Genomic DNA, 16,523 nt, shown 5'->3' on the forward strand with positions numbered 1-16,523 from the left:
CTCCCATACACCCTGCCTGGCACGTTTACATTACAGAGAAGCCTCTTCAGTTTCGAGGCAATTAAATGTGGCTTTGCAATGAAAGACTTCTTTCTACTTGCTAAGCAGTAAAACGTTGGATAACGGGAAGGGAACAGGACTTGGGAATCAAAAACTGTGCTTTGTGAGGACAGCCTGGCAATGAAGCATATGTAAAAATGGCAGAGGAATAAAATATATAATGATGTATTCAACTATGTACGCACATTACAGCTATCTCTTCTAAAGGATTCACCTTGAAAACTATTTCCTGACATCACTGAAAGATAAGTGGAAAATACAGACAATGACTGTCTACTTCTTGTTCAACATTTGTGCCAATAACAGTCTATATTATAACACGGCAAACTAGAACAAACATAAAAGAGGAATTGCACAGTGGCTGGCAAGCAAAGGATAGATAAATAAAGTGCATTGTTTCACAGCCAACAGTATAAAACTCACGTGAATAGTTCTGTGTATTCTGTAATGTGCTGTAGACTACGTTATACTACAGAAACTTGTAGGGTACAGAAAGGAGTCACCTGTAAAAGATAGTCTAGGAGGGTTTACATGCTATCACTATCTAGAAATATTTTGCATATATGTAGAAATATTTTGCATATCTATTTTCTGTAGCTGCATTAGTATTATGGCGAAAATGATTGATGTGGCGTGGTCAGTAAAATCAATTCTGGAAAAAGAATAATCACAAAAGAAAAAAAGCGAATACTCACCTTTCGAATGCTGCTTCATTCAACAGGAGTTCTCCACTTAAAGTGGAGTTTCGGTTGTTTTTGTGTTTATTATAAGTCCGCAGTTACAAAAACTGTATCTACTGACTTTTAATAAACACACACTTGCCTGTCCCAGGATCCAGCGGTGTTCTCACCCGCACTGTCCCTTCTCCTCTTCTCTCCATGGTGCCGGTATCTCAACTGTGGGCACCAGGCTATGACAGCTTGCGGCTTCACAGCCTGGTGCCCACTGCGCATACGCGAGTTGCGCTGCACCTCCTGATTAGTCCGGCAGTCTTCTGGGACCTGTGAAGGTTCCCAGGAGACTGCGGGAGGAAGGAGGGAGCCAAATGTCTGTCTCACTTCGCTGGAAGTGGGAGCAGGTACCTGTCAAAACCATGTACCCACTCCCCCCCAAAAAGGTGCCAAATATGGCAGTGGAGGGGGGAAGGAGACAAACAAGAGGAGCTTCCACTTTTGGGTAGAACTCCACTTTAAAGAAGAATTAAACCCTCCTATCCCTTTACAGCCAAGGAATCTGCCATCTTAGCCTCTATTTGATCTTCAGTTGCCATGGTGCACAGTACTGACACCAGCCATTTGATTGCTGGACAGTTTGGTTGAGAGATGAGCAGTAATCCTTACCATTCATGGCATGCCTTGGATGTAACAGTTTTGGGAAACCACTAAATCAGTGGCACCCAGTGGTCCCTCCCACTGACCTCCATGACACTACAGAGCACAGTAATGACAGAAGGTTTAGCAGGAGGAACCACTCGGCACTGCAGGTGACAAGACAGATTGATACTCCCAGGCTCTCAGCAGACTTTAGAGTAGCATTCCTCTTCAATGGAGTGGGGTTCGCTGATGCTGGCATAGGGAAAAGAGGAACAATTACTAATTTCATTTGCAGGTATTCTTTTTGCCCAAATCGATTTTACTGGCAGGGCTGCTTTACATTTTAATAAGTCCTTCAATAAAAAAAAAAAGTTGAAGGAAACACCTGGAGATATTGTGCACAGATTTTGGGCTGCTGAAGGTGGCAAAGCAATTTAACCATAGCAAAGTTTTCGTACATTGGGATACTTGTTATTCTGGTATAAGAAGAGCACATATGCATTGTGAGAGGGTAAAGGTTGGGGTTAACTGTATCACGTAGGTCTGAATCTAATAACTAGAATCTCTTAAACAGTCAGGTCCATAAATATTGGGACATCAACACAATTCTAACATTTTTGGCTCTATACACCACCACAATGGATTTGAAATGAAACAAACAATATGTGCTTTAACTGCAGACTGTCAGCTTTAATTTGAGGGTATTTACATCCAAATCAGGTGAACGGTGTAGGAATTACAACAGTTTGCATATGTGCTTCCCACTTAAGGGACCAAAAGTAATGGGACGGAATAATAATCATAAATCAAACTTTCACTTTTTAATACTTGGTTGTAAATCCTTTGCAGTCAATTACAGCCTGAAGTCTGGAACGCATAGACATCACTAGACGCTGGGTTTCATCCCTGGTGATGCTCTGCCAGGCCTCTACTGCAACTGTCTTCAGTTCCTGCTTGTTCTTGGGGCATTTTCCCTTCAGTTTTGTCTTCAGCAAGTGAAATGTATGCTCAATTGGATTCAGGTCAGGTGATTGACTTGGCCATTGCATAACATTCCACTTCTTTCCCTTAAAAAACTCTTTGGTTGCTTTTGCAGTATGCTTTGGTTCATTGTCCATCTGCACTGTGAAGCGGCGCCCAATGAGTTCTGAAGCATTTGGCTGAATATGAGCAGATAATATTGCCCGAAACACTTCAGAATTCATCCTGCTGCTTTTGTCAGCATTCACATCATCAATAAATACAAGAGAACCAGTTCCAGAGTGAAGTCTTCTCTTGATTGTTGACTTTGACACACATACACCTACCTCCTGGAGAGTGTTCTTGATCTGGCCAACTGTTGTGAAGGGTGTTTTCTTCACCAGGGAAAGAATTCTTTGGTCATCCACCACAGTTGTTTTCCGGGGTCTTCCGGGTCTTTTGGTGTTGCTGAGCTCACCAGTGCGTTCCTCCTTTTTAAGAATGTTCCAAACAGTTGTTTTGGCCACGCCTCATGTTTTTGCTATCTCTCTGATGGGTTTGTTTTGTTTTTTCAGCCTAATGATGGCTTGCTTCACTGATAGTGACAGCTCTTTGGATCTCATCTTGAGAGTTGACAGCAACAGATTCCAAATGCAAATAGCACACTTGAAATGAACTCTGGACCTTTTATCTGCTCATTGTAATTGGGATAATGAGCGAATAACACACACCTGGCCATGGAACAGCTGAGAAGCCAATTGTCCCATTACTTTTGGTCCCTTAACAAGTGAAAGGCACATATGCAAACTGTTGTAATTCCTACACCGTTCACTTGATTTGGATGTATATACCTTCAAATTAAAGCTGACAGTCTGCAGTTAAAGCACATCTTGTTCGTTTCATTTCAAATCCATTGTGGTGGTGTATAGAGCCAAAAATGTTAGAATTGTGTTGATGTCCCAATATTTATGGACCTGACTGTAAGCTTAAAAGTGACTCCATATTATCCTTGTATTCCAAAAACGATTCCTACACTTCCACTAATTAATGGACATGTAATCTATTTTTCCTTTTTTTACTGTGTTTTTCTGCCTCCTTGTAATGTCCCCCGTTTGCCCCTGAACCTCTTTTTCTCTCATTTGTCTTTAAGTGTTCTAATAAAATCATTAAAAAACTAAGCTAAAAAGCACAGAAAAGTCACAATAAAAAAAGGAATCAAAAGGAAAACAAATATATTTAGCCTAGGTTCACATATTGCAGGCTGTGAGTACTATGTTTGCTCGGGCATGGCAGCCCAATCATTTGAATGAACTGCCGTGCCCGAGTTTCCCACAGGAAAAAGGTGCATGTAGCTTTTTTAAAATGCTACCACAGGAAAACAACATGGTCTTTTAGACTGAGAATTCCCTTCAGTGCCCGCACCCACAAAAGCACTTCAGGCTGAGATGCGTGGGGGTGTCATTTAGAATCAATGGCAGCTCCACGCATCTCAAAAGGGCAGCGCGATTTGGTTGTAGGTGTTTGCGGGTGCGGGAACAGGTGCAATTCATGCACCCGCAACCGGCTTGAGGCCAACTGTGTCAAAAACACATCTCACCTATGGGGATTTACCGCCCCCCAAAACACAAATGTAAATGGGCCCTTAATGTCCTGAGCACCCTTTAAAGCTTTCACACTGATGGGCTGTGGTTTACCCACACCATGGGTGCAGCACAGTGCACCTGTGGCTTTCCTTAGTTGAGCTTTGACATTGACTTCTATTATATCTTGCAGGTGTGGCGCGCTTTCAGAAAGTGCACCTAACCCACAGGATATGAAAGAAGTCTATGGCTCCGCTAACCCACAGGTAAGCCCTGCGCTGCACCTGTGGATCAGTGTGAAAGCAGTCTAATAACCCTTTTTTTAAAAATGCTAATATTTTCTCTTCCAGCTTCTGCTGGCATCGCAAGGCTGCTAGAAAGGTCCCAGGCAAAGTGCACTTGGTTTTACTCCACCTGAGACAGGAGCTGGCACTACAGAGGAAACATTGGCATATGCAGCTCCTGCTCCCTGTGCAGCCGCTTGCTTCCTCTGCTGCCGGCACCATCTCCATGCACTGTAATGCTCTGGGATGGTGGGTCAACAACCCATGATCTGGGCTTGCTGTCCCACCATCCCAGAGCATGAGATCGCGGGCCACATCAGAGGGCATATGTGGCCAGTGGGCAATATCAGAGGGCACATGTGGGCCATGAACCATGGGTTGAGCACCCCTGAATTAGGTGATCGTTCGAACTAGTCACATCCTCTGGTAGGGAATTGTGAACTACATAGTAAAGTGGGTAGAGCTAAGGGAAGTATGAGATCTGAAAGGAAGAACACAACAAATGTGGAAGCCAACTGAGATAAACACAATTAAAATATAGGTTACTGGTAAACAACAGAAACAAACTGAAGTGGGGGGCTTCAAAAATGAGCAGCAGAAAGTTTACCCATCTTGCAGGCAATAAGCTATACAATTCAGATTAAATTAATTGTTGTTAACATACTACATACACTGACAATCTTTTCCGGCAGAATGACACTAACAATTCATCTCTACAGGTTAATGCTTTTTGACTGTAGATCTTAGATCTTCACTTGCCCACACGGCATCTTAAACTGTAGCTCTACCAATGTTTTTTTTTTCATTTTGGATAGAGCAGAGGATTAGAACCTCTGTCAGATTATACCTGCCATCTGTTTACCCAAAACAAGAGTGGTTGTGTGACCAGAGTAAGAAGACTTCACGAAGCGGTTAGACCTTGAATGTCCATCCAGCGGATCACAAATGCCCGCTGTCAGATCCATGCATCCAACAGTCCACAAATGCCTACAGTCAGATCCATTCATCTGACAGTATACAAATGCCTACATCCATACCTACTCCTTCGACAGTTCACAAATGCCTACAAGCAGATCCATTCATCCGATAGTTCACAAGTGCCTATGGCAAGATCCAACAGTCCACAAATGCCTACACCCAGATCCCTTTGTCCAACAGTCCACAAATGCCTACGCCCAGATCCATTCATCCAACAGTCCACAAATACCTACGCCCAGATCTATTCATCCAACAGTCCACAAATGCCTACATCCAGATCCCTTCGTCCAACAGTCCACAAATGCCTATGCCCAGATCCATTTATCCAACAGTCCACAAATGCCTACGCCCAGATCCATTCATTCAACAGTTCACAAATGCCTATGGCCAGATCTATTCATCCATTAGTTCACAAATGCTTACAGCCAGGTCCATTTATCCAACAGTTCACAAATACCAACAGGCAGATCTATTTATTCTGCAATTCACAAATTCCTCAAGCCAGATCCATGGATTTTTAGGTCTATAGAGCAAAGACAAATAGCTGGGGATGGGCAGGGCAGTAATCCAAGTCTTTGGATTTACTGATCTTGCTTAAAGCGGAATTACAGCTGAAAAAAATAAAAAGTCAGCAGCTGCAAAAACTAGCTGCTGACTTTTAAAATACAGCCACTTACCTGTCCCTCGGTCCAGTGGTGTCCTAACCACCGCTGGTTTCACCGGCCGTCTTCTCTCCCTGGTGCCGGCATCTTTAGTGTGGGCACCCGGCTGTGACAGCTTACGGCTTCACAGCCGGGTGCCCTCTGCGCATGCATGAGAAGCGCTGCATTTGTGAATGGCCCCGTAGTCTACTGGGACCTGTGACAGCTTACGGCTTCACAGCCGGGTGCCCACTGCGCATGCGTAGTCTACTGGCCCCGTAGTCTACTGGGACCTGTGACAGCTTACGGCTTCACAGCCGGGTGCCCACTGCTCATGCGTGAGAAGCGCTGCATTTGTGAATGGCCCCGTAGTCTACTGGGACCTGTCACGTGTCCCAGAAGACTACAGGGAGGGAGGGAGGAAGGAAGGACAACTTCCGCTTCCGATCGCCTAGGCAATTGCAGCGGAAGTGGGAACGGGTACCTGTCAAATTCGGGAGCGGAGGACAATTTATTAAAGCACCCCTTCTGGGTGGAACTCCGCTTTAACCCATGATCAGCCAGGAGGAATATCCAGCAGTTCAGGCAGCAGGAGCAAGTATTTATTCTCTTCAGTTACAAGCAAAACTCTTTGGGGATTTTTAATTTTGGCAAAGCAGTAACTTTAAATTAAACTGAGTTTTGTTTAAAGTAGCGCATTTAAATTTAAATGTGTATGTATTGCACTTCCTAAACATTCTAACTTTGCCATTATTGTGAACTAAAAAGTGTTAAACCTTGTAGAAAGGAAATCCCCCCCACCCCCCAACTATTCAAAATCATAATATCCAGGACACGTGTACTCATTTCCTATTTTGTTTCAGCACATTCCTACTACATTCCACAGTGCATATACACGGAAGTAGGTTTGGGGGAAGGATCTACTGATTGAAATGCTGGTATCCTTATATTGGATTACAATAAAACAGGAGGTTCAGCCTGTCGTGTAAATATCATCTAAAAGCCAAGGTACAGTTGCAAGAAAATGTATGTGAACCCCTTGGGATTACGTGGAGTTTTGCATGAATTGGGCATAAAATGTGCTCTGAACGTCATCTAAGTCACAACAATAGAAGAACACAGTCTGCTGAACATAATACTACACAAACATTAGATGTTGCCATGGTTTAATTGCACATAACATGTAAACATTCACAGTGCAGGGAGGAAAAAGCATGTGAACCTTTGGACTTAATAACTGGTCGACCCTCCTTTGGTAGCAATAACCTCAACCAAACGTTTCCTGTAGTTGCAGATCAGACCTGCACAACGATCTGGAGTAATTTTGGACCACTCCTCTTCACAAAACTGTTTCAGTGTAGCAATATTCTTGGGATGTCTGGTGTGAATCGCTCTCTTAAGGTCATGCCACAGCATTTCAATCGGGTTGAGGTCAGGACTCTGACTGGGCCACTCCAGAAGGCGTATTCTGTGCTGTTGCAGCCATTGTTTTGTTGAATTACTTGTATGCTTTGGGTCATTGTCCTGTTGTATCACCCATCCTCTGCGGAGCTTCAGTTGGCGCACAGATGGTCGTACGTTTTCCTGCAAAATGTCTTGATAAACTCTGGAATTCATTTTCCCCTCAATGACAACAATCCGTCCAGGCCCTGAGGCAGCAAAGCAGCCCCAAACCATGATGCTCCCTCCGCCATGTTTTACAGTGGGGATGAGGTTTTGATGTTGGTGTGCTGTGCCTTTTTTTCTCCACACATAGTGTTGTGTGTTCTTCCCAAACAACTCAATCTTGGTTTCATCTGTCCACAGTATATTTTGCCAGTAGTGCTGTGGAACATCCAGATGCTCTTTTGCAAACTTCAAATGTGCTGCAATATTGTTTTTGGGCAGCAATGGCTTCCTCTGTGGTGTTCTCCCATGTACTCCATTCTTGTTTAATGGTTTCCTTATTGTAGATGTGTCAACAAAAATGTTAGCATGTGCCAGAGATTTCTGTAGGTCTTTAGCTGACACTCTGGGATTCTTCTTTACCTCATGCAGCATTCTGCGCTGTGCTCTTGCAGTCATTTTTACAGGACGACCACGCCTAGGGAGAGTAGCAACAGTGCTAAACTTTCTCCATTTGTAGACAGTCTGTCTTACCATGGACACATGAACATCAAGGCTTGTGGAGATACTTTTGTAACCCTTTCCAGCTTCATGCAAGTCAACAATTCTTGATCGTAGGTCTTCTGAGAGCTCTTTTCTGCGAGGCATGGTTCACATCAGACAGTGCTTCTTGAAACCAGTAAACCCAAAACAGGTGTGTGTTTTTTAAGGGCAGGACAGCTGTCAGCAACACATCCAATATCATCACACTGATTGGAGTCAAGGTTGGCTCACTCCTGGCTCCAATTAGCTCTGGGAGAAGTCATTAAGCTAGGGCCTCACATATTTTTTCCTCCCTGCACTGTGAATGTTTATATGTTATGTGCAATTAAACCATGGCAACATCTAATGTTTGTGTAGTATTATGTTCAGCAGACTGTGTTCTTCTATTGTTGTGACTTAGATGACGTTCAGAGCACATTTATGCCCAATTCATGCAAAACTCCACGTAATCCCAAGGGGTTCACATACTTTTTTTTGCAACTGTATCAGTTTCACAACCAATTGTCACTGGAAACAAATAGGCTTCTAAATCATGTTACATTAGTAACATATTATAAGGGACGGAGTTTAAGGTCTACATACTTTTAAGTAATGGAAGAAAAACCCTTAACACAGAACCTGTGAAAAGAGAAAAACAAAATCTTCTATTGCTTATTTGCTTTTAAAGTGCAAGCTCAATGATCCCCACCATGACGATGCTGGCTTCACTCAGCGAGTCACAGACCTGGACAGGCATGCACCCAGTAAAATCTGAAAAACTGAGTTTACATCTTGCATACTCCAACATCGGTGCCTTACGGATCAGGCCACTACTTTTAAGCTGAACTGCAGAGCACATATGCCAGTCACAGAGGAGTATGTAGCCACACAGGTTAGGGTTATCCTTCATCTGGGAGAGGATATCTACTGGAGATTATTCACCATACTAATTCCTTATTACCCTGCGCTTACTGAGCGGCGATATACGGTCAAAGTGTCCGGTAAGGGGCCAATTTTTTTCTGGGTGTCCGGGGACAGTTCATGAGATCAGGATTTTCTCTTATAATTTTATTTTATTTGTTTGAGGACTTATATGGACCTTTAATTTTGGACATTATTATGCTTGCTAATGAACGTTGCATTTTTTTGTTTACATTTTGCAATATCGCCTATGTGCAAGCTGCTTTTTTTGTTTTATTACTTTTTGATTTTTGAGTGTTGCTATATCCTAGCGCAGGTATTGTGTTTTATATAGGTCACTAAACTTGTTCATTAATTCCTTCCTCCATAGCCCTATACCAATAGGGCCATTCCTTAATACAGACCTGGGGCTAGAAGGGTCTGTTAGAGCCTGTGCCTTGTATCCACAAAGCACTGAGCATGATTGCAATGTTCTGCAGACCTGAATGCAAAAAATGTATAAAAGCACAGTTTTTCTACAATCAACATGGGTGTGTTTATGATTTTTTTTCCAAAAGATGGACTATGCCTTTAAAGCTTCTTTACTGCTTATTCATAATATGTCAATTTAATAATGTCCTTGGCCAACCACAGGTTCACTTTAATAGCATACACATAACAAAATATTCATTTTTGGACTCTGATAAACATGGTAGAAGTAGGAATTTACCTTTCTCTACATAGTGACATTTTAGGTTCAAACTGACAACAAGGGCTCGTTCGCACAAGCCACCGCATTGCAACGCACCAGCCGGTTACTGCTTCGGTCAGGCTGAGATCAACACAGTAATGATGTGCTGATCTCGGCACAGCACAGTTTCCCTTTTTTTAGTTTTTTCAAACTTTATTGATATGTCACACAGACATCTCATAACGTTCAATAGCCAGTCCCATGATGTGAGGCAGTCGATTTTCCTGCGCTGCAATGCACTGAAAAAAGTACTGAATGCAGTGCTTCTTTTCAGCACAGACGGCTAGCCCACCACTGCATTGCTGCTGAACCAGGCAGATTGAGAGAAAGGGCATTTTGCCTTGTCATGTGGTGGAACTGTGCTGGAATAGCCGCCCAATGCAGTCCCACCACATGTAGTGTGAATGGACCCTAAGTAATGACAATTGCAAAGACAGTAGTAAGATTATTTTACTTGATTTTAATTCAACCACTTTCCTACCGGGCACTTTTACCCCCTTCCTGCCCAGGGCAATTTTCAGCTTTCAGCACTCTCACACTTTGAATGACAATTGAGCAGTCATGCAACACTGTACCCATATGAAATGTTTTTTTCCACACAAATAGAGGTTTCTTTTGGTGGTATTTAATAATCATTTTTTTCACTATAAACAAAAAAGTGCAAAAAACATGAAAAAAATTAAGTTTTTCTTTGTTTTGATTATAAAATTTTGCAAACAGGTAATTTTTCTCCTTCACTGATGTGCATTGATAGGCAACACTGATGGGCACTGATGAGGTGGCACAGATAGGCAGCACCGATTAGGTGGCACTGGTGGGCATTGATGATGCTGCACTGATATGCAGCGATGGGCACTGATAGGCAGCACTGAATGACAGCACTGACTGGGCAGCACTGATCATCAGGGCAGCGTGATGAAAGTGCTGCTGAAAACAGGCAACTGTATTTACTCAGTGATCTGCCGTGTAAAAGGCCGCTGTGATTGGCCTTTTACCTCATCGTGTGATCAGCTGTGTCTGCAGGACACAGCTATCATGGAGGGTGCCGGGTGCAAGCCGCTAGGGGCATGGAGGGCACATTCTGGGAGGATGTCATATGACGCCCTCCCAGAACTGGACAACCGTGCTGTATCCATTATTCGGCTATAGCGCAGTTGTGAAGTGGTTAAGACTGTTCAAACAGCAGTGGGAATCAGTCATGAAGCAGAATACCAGTGGGAAACTCCTTACATAGATTTGCTACTTATACCATGTTTATCAGAGTGCCAAACAGAATATTTTGTTAGGAGAACTCAAATCTCTGACTTCCACTGGGCTGCAAATTATTTCTGGTACAGTAAGACACAGCGAAAAGGAAATTAGACATACATCTTTTACCGCCCCCCAACACATCATACATACTGTATTTTCCTATACTTCACCGCAAACTGCAGCACTCATGTTGGCTACGAGAACACACAGGCACGCACACGAGCCAGGAGAGGCCACTCAGTGAGAACTACTAGTGGCCCAAAGGTTGGGTAAGTGTGGCCTGTTTCTTATGGGCCTCAGTTTATATAAAAGCAGTGTGAACGGAAGGCTTTAACAAAGCATTTGCAGTGTTTTCAGTGAGCTTTGTTGAAGCTTTTAAAACATCCTTCAGCTCCAGTTTGTAAATGTTGAACACAGATCCTAATGGGAGGACTGATTGCCACTTTAAATTTAAAGTTGCTAGCAGGCTTCATCACTACTTGAAGCTTGCTGAAAACCTGCTGAAGCCTGCTAGCAGCTTGTTTAAAAACTTCCCGCCCAGTCTATAGCAAAATGACGGTCTCTAATTTTTTTTTCGGGTAGGCTTCATATGACGTCCTTCCGGAACGAGCGGGCATGATGTCACTGGCTGTGTCTACCAGATACAGCCAACAACAGATCACTGTACCGGACTGCTGCAGGTACCGTGTGATCACATGACAATTGTAAACAAGTTGCTAGCAGGCTTCAGCACTACTTGGCGCTTCTTGAGGCATCAATTCATGCCATTCATTGCGTAAAATTGTATTGCTAGCTCTGATTGGTCACATGGTACAAGCAGCGTGCCGATACAGTGATCTGTCATTGGATGGTGGACACTGCAAATGACAGATCACGCGCCCTCTCATCCAGGGAGGACGTCATATGAAGTCCACCTGTAAAAACAAAAGGCTATTTTGCTATAGGCTGGGCGGGAAGTTGTTGAAATTCACTGCTCTAAGCAATCATAATGTGTAAAAAAAAAAAAAAAGAAAAAATCCTGATCACTTCCCCAGAGTAGTACAATGTTACCATGGTAACATTATATTGCACTGGTCACACAGTGTTAACCATTAGCCGCCTGGCCAATAGCCGTTTGGCGGCTGGAAAAATGCTTTAGATTTCTGGGTGGACGCCATATGGCGTACTTCCGGGCATGCGCAGTCTGCATGCTTGCAGAGCCGCGCAGCGGCGCGATCTGTCACCGGCCGTGTACCTCGTATTCATTCCCCTTGAAATTTTTCACATTTTGTCATGTTACAACCAAAAACAAATTTATTTTATTTTGATTTTATGTGATAGACCAACAAAAAGTGGCTCATAATTGCGAAGTGGAAGGAAAATTAAAATATAAATATCTGACAAGTGTGGTGTGCATCGAAATTCAGCCCCCTGTACTTTGATACCCCTAACTAAAATCTAGCGGAACCAATTGCCTTCAGAAGTCACCTAATAACTAAATAGAGTCCACCTGTGTGTAATTTAATCTCAATATAAATACAGCAGTTCTGTGAAGCCCTCAGAGGTTTGTTAGAGAACAGTAGTGAACAAACAGCATAATGAAGGCCAAAGAACACACCAGACAGGCCAGGGATAAAGTTGTGGAGAAATTTAAAGCCGGATTAGGTTAAAAAAAATATCCCAAGCATTGAGCATCACATGGAGCACTGTTCAATCCATCATCTGAAAATGGAAAAAGAATGGCACAATTGCAAACCAACCAAGACATGGCTGTCCACCTAAACTCTAAACTGACAGGTCAGGTAAGGAGAGCATTAATCAGAGAAGCAGCCAAGAGGCCCATGGTAACTTTGGAGAGCTGCAGAGATCCACAGCTCAGGAGGGAGAATCTGTCCACAACTATTAGTCATACACTCCACAAATCTGGCCTTTATGGAAGAGTGGCAAAAAGAAAGCCATTGTTGAAATAAAGCCATAATAAGAAGGTGCTCTGGTCAGATGAGACCAAAATTGAACATTTTGGCCTTTAAAGCAAAAACGGTATGTGTGGCAGAAAACTAGCACTGTATATCGCCCTGAACACACCATCCCCACTGTGAAACATGGTGGTGGCAGAAGCATTATGTTGTGGGGATGCTTTTCTTCAGCAGGGACAGGGAAGCTGGTCAGAGTTGATGGGAAGATGGATGGAGCCAAGTACAGGGCAATCTTAGAAGATAACCTGTTAGAGGCTGCAAAATACTTCAGACTGGGGAGGAGGTTCACCTTCCAGCAAGAAAACGACCCAAAACATACAGCCAGAGCCACAATGGAATGGTTTAGATCAAAGCATATTCATGTGTTAGAATGGTCCAGTCAATGTCCAGACCTAAATCTAATTGAGAACCTGTGGCAAGACTTGAAAATTGCTGCTCACAGATGCTCTCCATCCAATCTGACAGAGCTTGAGCTATTTTGCATAGAAAAATGGGCAAAAATTTCACTCTCTAGATGTGCACAGCTGGTAGAGACTTATTCAAAAAGACCTGCAGCTGTAATTGCAGCAAATGGTGGTTCTACAAAGTATTGACTCAGGGGGGCTGAATACAAATGCACGCCACATTTTTCAGGTATTTATTTGTAACAAATTTTGAAAACCATTTATTATTTTCCTTCCACTTCACAATTATGTGCCACTTTGTGTTGTCTATCACATAAAATCCCAATAAAATACAAATATGTTTTCGGTAGTTGACCATAAGGGCCTATTTTTACCACTGCATTACCATAACACACGTGACATGCACTGTGGTGCCGTTTATTCTGAAAGTCACCCAAATGGACCTTCACAACACACATCCTTACAGCGCAACACAACACAATACCGTGGGTAGTGGTGTGCTGAGTAAGAAGAAATACTACAGATAGGTTTTCTATCCAGTCTGGTTTCTTGATGGTCCATTCAAAATGAATAGGCTGCCTTAATGCAACACCTCAAAGCAGAGAGGTATGAATGGGCACTTAATGTTTAGGGACCTGGCAGCCTGCACAGACCTCTTCTGCTGTACATCTTGCCCAGTCTAACACTTTGAACGCTGATGATATGTAACACTGCTGAACATATCCTAGGTAGCCAATGATGTATGGAATACATAACGGCAATCAGAGTGTTAAAACTCATGGGGGAAATTCAATAAAGCTGCTGTGCAACTTTTCTGGCGTTAGTCATGTTAATGTGCTGTGCCTAATTCTAAAAACATCTACGAGCATTTAGATTCTTGTAAATGTGCTGTGCCTAATTTCAAAAAACATCTGTGACTGTCTTGGTTCTGCAACTCATGCATCAAATTCAGGTAGCTCTAATTTGCTCCAACTCTAAATTGTGGCACAAAACCTGCTCCAAATTCAAAATAAAACAAAACGACAGTCAGTTCATATCTTACAAAAGTCGAGCTAAGACCAACTTACTTTTTTTGTACAGAGACAGATTTTGCGAAAGTGTCTTGCATGTGTTCTAAGGATGCCCATAACAGTAGACAAAAAATTGTTTGAAAATCTGTCATTTGGACGTTTTGTCTAATTAATGGGCACAAATCAATAAGGACCTTTAAAAAAAATATATAAATAAATAATTAAAAAAAACCCCAAAAAAACATTGATGGAAAAGTTTGCAAAACTTCTGCAGAACCGAAGATAAATTGAAAGGTTAGTGTATTTCTCGCCCGATAAAAATGGAACTGTTGGTACTGCGCATACGTAACACAGAAGCAAAAAAACAGACAAAATTTATGTCCATTGAACCATTTACCGATTTCAAAATTCGGTCATTACATGACAGCAATATCTTTTTGTTTGTTTTTGAAAGCCCATTCAAATGTTTTTTTGACTAGTGTATGGCTAGCATTAAAGTGGCATAGCATGCACCAAACTCAGGTACAGTTTGTAGACAGGTACATGAATTTGAAGCACACTGCACCACTTTTAGAATAAAAGTGAGACATTTCACAAAATCTGTCTGCTAGATCAGGTCTACTCACAGCAATGTGGGTATCCTCCTCTTCTGCTGCCACACCTCTCCAACCCATTCCTTCAGTAAGGAGACCAGCATTTGTCTGAACAAAATGAAATAAAAAGGTTAAAAAGGAAAAAAAAAATAGTAGTAGTTGTAAGTAAAAGTAGTATTGTAAAGTATTTTAGTGTAACACTAAACAGATAAAGAAGTCAGTTTTTCAGTGTAAATTGCCTATTTACTATCCCATGTACCATCATTTAAAAAGAGAAAAAAAAAAAAATTACAATTTTAAACAGTGAACAGAAGGCATCTGTTAATATTTATTTATTACAGGTACTTATATGGTGCCATCAATTTACACAACACTTTATAGATAGATCATTCACATGTCCCTGCCCCAAGGAGCTTGCAATCTAGGGTTCTTAACTCACATTCATACATACATATACTAGGGCCAATTTAGACAGGACCCAAAAAACCTACCAGCATGTCTTTGGAGTGTGGGAGGAAATCCACACAGGCACAGGGAGAACATGCAAACCTCATGCAGGTAGTGCCATGGTTGGCATTTGATCCAATGACCCTAGTGCTGTCAGGCTGAAGTGCTAACCATTTAGCCACAGTGCTGCCCATATCCATTTTGTTTTCTAAAAGGAAAAAGAACGGAAATCTTGTATTTTTTTTTTTTGCAGACCTAAATTGAATCAGATTAAGGCAGACACAAAACACTCATCCATTTACATCTACTTGCCCATAAAGATGAATTGTCTTTCCTTCTGGGAAAAACAAGTGTAAAGACGCTACCATCTCCCTCAATTACTGTTCCGCCCAGTGCTCAGACCTGGAAGCTGATACCCCCCACAGATCTGGATAGAAACAGGAATGGTCGGGACTCAGGATAAAGTCCAACTGTATATTTCTGTATTATGGAGCTAATAACTAATTGTCCAAAACGCATTGGCTGTTTTAGCTATGTACACGTTTCCATATTATAGAAATATACATTTGGACTTTACCCTGAATGCCGGTTTTCTGGATCTGTCTGAAAAACTGCCCGATGGTTCCAGACTAAACCCTGGTTCACACCGGTGCGACTTGAGGTGCAACATGCGATTTACAAATCGCACCTAACGTCACAACTAATGTATTTATATGGCATTGTCCTAATCAGTAAGATTGAAGTAGTACAATTTCAAAAATAGTTAATGCATTACTTTGTTTCTGATTTCATTGCGACTTGCATTGAATTCTATTAAATAAAGTCACAAGCCGCAGTGAGATTGGAGGTACAATTCGCACTGATCTGCGCTGATTTCAAAGTCGCATTCAGTGCGAACCAGGGCTACATGCGCAAAGTAAAAAGGGGCCAAAGCCTTTTCAACACTACCAAAAAAAAAAAAAAAAAAAATGAATGAAAATGTTCAACAAGGAGAAACAATGATTCCTACTGTATTAATCCTTTGTTTTCCTGACCTGTATTGATGAACTTTTCCACCACTGCCTATCACAGAAGTCAATTATATGGGTATATGCGAGTATCAAAGCCACACAAAGCAGTTTGTCCTGTTATCCAATCATGCATGCACGAATAACACTGAATGCGACATTTTGGATGAAGGTATGCAAAAAAAAAAGCTTTGTAACATGACTATTTCCATTGGTACATATCTGAATGTATGTGAGCAAGCACACCTGTGTAAAAGCTACA

The 16,523-nt window shown here is 42.1% G+C and overlaps 1 protein-coding gene across 2 annotated transcripts in view; it reads right to left on the reverse strand.

The window, feature by feature from the left end:
• The window catches only part of B3GNT7 (UDP-GlcNAc:betaGal beta-1,3-N-acetylglucosaminyltransferase 7), a 49,992-nt gene that overhangs the window by 6,409 nt on the left and 27,060 nt on the right, over positions 1–16,523 (reverse strand). Inside the window, exons 1-2 of one of the 2 annotated variants that reach the window (XM_089685433.1) lie at positions 15,299–15,440; positions 14,841–14,915 (exon numbers count right to left, since the gene is read on the reverse strand). In XM_089685433.1, coding sequence (XP_089541559.1) covers positions 14,841–14,911 — 71 coding nt within the window. In that variant the 5' untranslated portion in view covers positions 14,912–14,915; positions 15,299–15,440. Of the gene's footprint in view, positions 1–14,840; positions 14,916–15,298; positions 15,441–16,523 lie in introns of those variants that run through there. The other variant, XM_089685432.1, reaches the window with a different exon arrangement.

This window comes from Staurois parvus, unplaced genomic scaffold (assembly GCF_062004578.1).
Source record: "Staurois parvus isolate SC_StPar_1 unplaced genomic scaffold, SC_StPar_1.0 ptg000376l, whole genome shotgun sequence".
Taxonomy (NCBI): domain Eukaryota; kingdom Metazoa; phylum Chordata; class Amphibia; order Anura; family Ranidae; genus Staurois; species Staurois parvus.